The sequence below is a fragment of the Pteropus vampyrus genome, unplaced genomic scaffold (assembly GCF_000151845.1).
Source record: "Pteropus vampyrus isolate Shadow unplaced genomic scaffold, Pvam_2.0 Scaffold271, whole genome shotgun sequence".
Classification (NCBI taxonomy): domain Eukaryota; kingdom Metazoa; phylum Chordata; class Mammalia; order Chiroptera; family Pteropodidae; genus Pteropus; species Pteropus vampyrus.
The window spans coordinates 1,420,898-1,424,880 of record NW_011889052.1 but is presented as its reverse complement, the minus strand read 5'-3'; the positions used below and the strand labels follow the sequence as shown (position 1 = coordinate 1,424,880).

Sequence of the window (3,983 nt, the reverse complement as noted above, 5' to 3'; positions counted from 1 at the left end):
GGAGAGAAATTTATCCTCATCCTGTAAAATTGAATTTATTCTGTAATCCAGAAGTTTCTTTCCTTGATATTCTCAGAGAAATACTCTCACACCTCAGAAGCTGCCCTCCACTCTCATGAGTTCCTTCCCAGTCATCTCCTCCTACCTCCCTGCCCTGACTTTATGATCATCGTGTATTTGCTTTTCTTTATGGTTTTTACCACTTATGTACACATCCTAGACAGTATGACCAAGTCTTTCTGGGTTTTTATTATTATTATTATTTCTATCATCAGAATTAGAAAGTATGTATTTTATTTGCATCCTGATGCTTTTGCTCAACGTTCATTCATGTTATGTGCAACTAGTTTGTTGGCTTTTGTAGTATTCCAGTATGTGAATAGAAACTATTTGCCTTTCCACTGCTGAGGGACATTTGCAGTGTTTCTAGTTTTTAGCTATTACAAACAAAACTTCAATGATTACATTGATTTGATTTTCAAATGTTAAAGCAACCTTGTGTTGCTGAGATAAGATAAACCAACTTGGCCATTGTGAAGTATCCTTTTTATATATTGAAGAATCCAATCTGCTAATATTTTGTTTTAAGATTTTATAGCTAGGTTCCCAAGTGAGTCTTACTTAAAATTTTCCTTCCTTATAATAGTAGCCTTGTCAGATTTAGATATCAAGATAATGTTAGACTAATAATATAAGTTGGGATCTGTTTTCTTTCTATTATATCTGAAGAGTTTGTGTAAGACTAGAATTTCTTGGCTATTTTATGAAACCAGTGTTTTCTTTGTGGGAAGATTTTGACTACAGATTACATTATCTTAATGGTTAAACTATTTAGGTTTTCTATTTCATCTTTGGCGTGTTTTGGTAAGATCTATTTTTCTAGGGATTTATCTATTCTAAAATTCAGTGTTATTAGAATAAAGTTGGTCATAGTGTTTCTATTAATATATTTTAAATGTCTACAGCATCTAGAATGATGTTCCTAGTATTCCTGATATTGTTGTTTTGTGCTTTCTCTTTTTTCTTGCTCAATCTTGCCAGGGACTTGTCAATTAATTCTTCAAGTCTTTTTGAAGAACCATCTTTGCCTTTTAGTAATTCTATTGAATGTTTGTTTCCTGTTTCATTACTTTCTGTCTTTATCTTATTTCTTTTCTTCTACCTTTTATTTTTTTCCTATTCTCTGAGTTGGATGCTTAGCTCTTTACTTTTTAGCTTTTCCTCTTTATGTTATGGGCATTTTAAAACTAGAAAAATCCCTATATCTCTGAAGATCGATGACGATCTTCAGCACTTAGAGGTTCCTACCGTAAGTCCCTTGGACAGTTGTGCTCTGACTGCTGTGACTCTTTAGCACCAACATGCCACTAGCTTCTTCCTGCAGCCCAGTTGTTCCATACGTGTGGGTTGTGCCTGAGGAGGGGTGCCTTGCTTATTTAACATAGAAGTCCAGCTGGGGCCCCAATACAGGAGAAAGAATAGAAGCCACTGCCTATTGCAGGGGATGGTGGGATCCTAGCATGCATCTCAGTCTGTCTCTGGATGTTCTCTAGACCACTGGGCCACAGACCAGTACTGGTGAGTGGCCTGTTAGGAACCAGGCCACACAGCAGGAGGTGAGTGGCGGGCAAGTGAAGCTTCGTCTGTATGTGCAGCCGTTCTCCAGGACTAGCATCACCGCCTCAGCTCCACCTCAGATCATCAGGCATTAGATTCTCATAGGAGCACTGGCCCCTGGTGCCAAAAAGGTTGGGGACCGCTGCTCTAGACCACAGTTATGCTGTCAGAGTAGTTGCTGGTCGGCTGTCCCTTCAGAGTTTCTTTTATTATGTCCTTTCAAGTTTATCAACACAAATTTTTGTTTGTGTTGATTTTGTTAATTTTTTTCATGGTGATTTGCCTCTGCTAGGTGTAAGATAGCTACCCAACATAGCAGCACAGAAACCCACAGATACCCCTTTATAAAGCTATGGCTTTCACTCACATGGAGCGGTGATTATTATATGGTGATCTGGCACTAGATTAACTCAGGAATGTCAACTTTAGCTGTGAATAGTGCCCACTTGGAGTGCTGTCTATGGTAGTTGAAAGATGAAGTATAGATTCTCACTGAAGACATAAGACCCAGATGGAATGAGAGCACATAACTAGTATTGAATTATTTAGTGTAGATGGTCATTGTTTCAGAGATTAAAAGTGAGAGCTCAGGACCTGAAGTATGCCTGAAGGCCTCTTCTCCCAGATCCGCTTGCCTAATCCTCACTTCCTTCCAGCCTTTGCTCAGATCTCACCTTCTCAATGAAGCTGTGTTGGATACCATAGCCATCTCCTCCCCCAGCACTCCAGATCCCACATTCCCTTCTCTACTCTTCATCTATAGCACTTACCACCTTCCAACAGGACAGCATCATTTACTTAATTATTATGTTGATTGTTTACAGTTTGTTTACCCTACCAGACTGTAAGTTCCAAAAGGGTGGGGATATTTGTTTTGTCCACTGATAAATGCCTAGAACAGTTCCTGGTGCATAGTAAGTACTTTATTATTTGTCGAGTTACCTGAATGACTGGTTCAGTGAAGTGGGTTAAAATCAAAACAAGCAAAAGAAAAGCCTGAGGCTCATAAGGGTGATATTAACCCACATCAATCACCTTCCTCACAAAGGCAGGGCTTTCTCCAGATCCAGCTGTCCTCTGGAGGGCTGCTTTTGGTGGTCAAGATTATCCCTGGACCCCATGACCCAGGGGTAGCCAGGAGTCACCTTGATACTGTCTGTAACAGCCTTGGCTACTGATCCCTAGTCATAGTTTTCAGTATGTGCCCAACATGAGCAGTAAGAATACCAATGCTCTGTGCTGTTGGCAGCCTGGGCATATTCATGGGAAAAAATGTAAATATTCCGTGTTAGGAAGTGAGATGTGTTTCGGTCATATTGGACTGACATTCCCTGTGATCAGGAGCCTCTCATTTTGTTTTGAATTTGTTAGCTATTGATGGATTTGTAGTTGGAAAATAAATACAGATCAGAGCTCAGACAATAACAAAATGATCTATTCCCCCTCGCCTTTTTAATATATATATTTATGGCTCTTACCTGACCTCCTTTCCCTTTTCAGGGTGAAAAGGCTGATAGCTTTTACATTATAGAGTCCGGCGAAGTGAGCATCTTAATTAGAAGCAAGGTGAGTTTTGTGTGATAGTGCAAATTATGCCAGGGACAATCCGATGCCAGGTGTATGCACGGAAAGTAATTGTTTGCTTTAAATCATGTAAAAGTGTTTAGTGTATCAAAACCATCACTGTTAGGTGAGGTATGTAACTGGCAAAGACCCTTGTCTAAGCTCATCCACTGATAGGAATTTAGTATATTTTTTCTTTTTCCTATTGCCTTTGCCTCTGTTATGTAATTAAAATGAGAATTTTGGCTTACAGATTGATGAAAAGGTAAACACCCTAATAGAAAATGGAGGGAATTATATAATTAAAAAATACATGTAGGTGTTGAATATGAAAATAGCTTCCTTTTTAGAGCATTGGGAGGGGAAGTCTCTAGGACAGTTATTATGGCCATTTGATGGATAGGGAGACCTAGAAACTGATGACCTATAGGTGATGGGAGGAGTTATTCTTACCATAAATCTATCATCACCAGATTTCCGTTTCAATTTTTTTGAAGAATATAGAATTTGTTAAAATAGTGAGTTATGTTTAATATTAAATCAACCTAATATGAAACCTTTTACAGAATATTTTAAATAAAAGTATGAAGAAAGAAAAATATGATGATTACTTTTTATAAGATGGTTTGATTCCTAACTAAAAATAGATCTGTTGTTTCACATGAAACAATGATTTGAAACATCTATGTTCTTTTACTTACAGTTTTTGGACTACTGATATATGTTTGTACATTTGTCAAATATTCATTGACACACAACATAATATTGGGTATGTAGGACCAGCAGCACTGTGGCACTGGGGG

The 3,983-nt window shown here is 38.1% G+C and overlaps 1 protein-coding gene across 2 annotated transcripts in view; it reads left to right on the top strand.

Annotated features, from left to right (window-relative positions):
• Positions 1 to 3,983, top strand: part of PRKAR2A (protein kinase cAMP-dependent type II regulatory subunit alpha) — a 97,848-nt gene that overhangs the window by 61,892 nt on the left and 31,973 nt on the right. For both annotated transcript variants that reach the window (XM_011375383.2, XM_011375382.2), the window contains exon 9: positions 3,118 to 3,183. In XM_011375383.2, the coding sequence (XP_011373685.1) occupies positions 3,118 to 3,183 (66 nt within the window). The remainder of the gene's footprint in view (positions 1 to 3,117; positions 3,184 to 3,983) is intronic.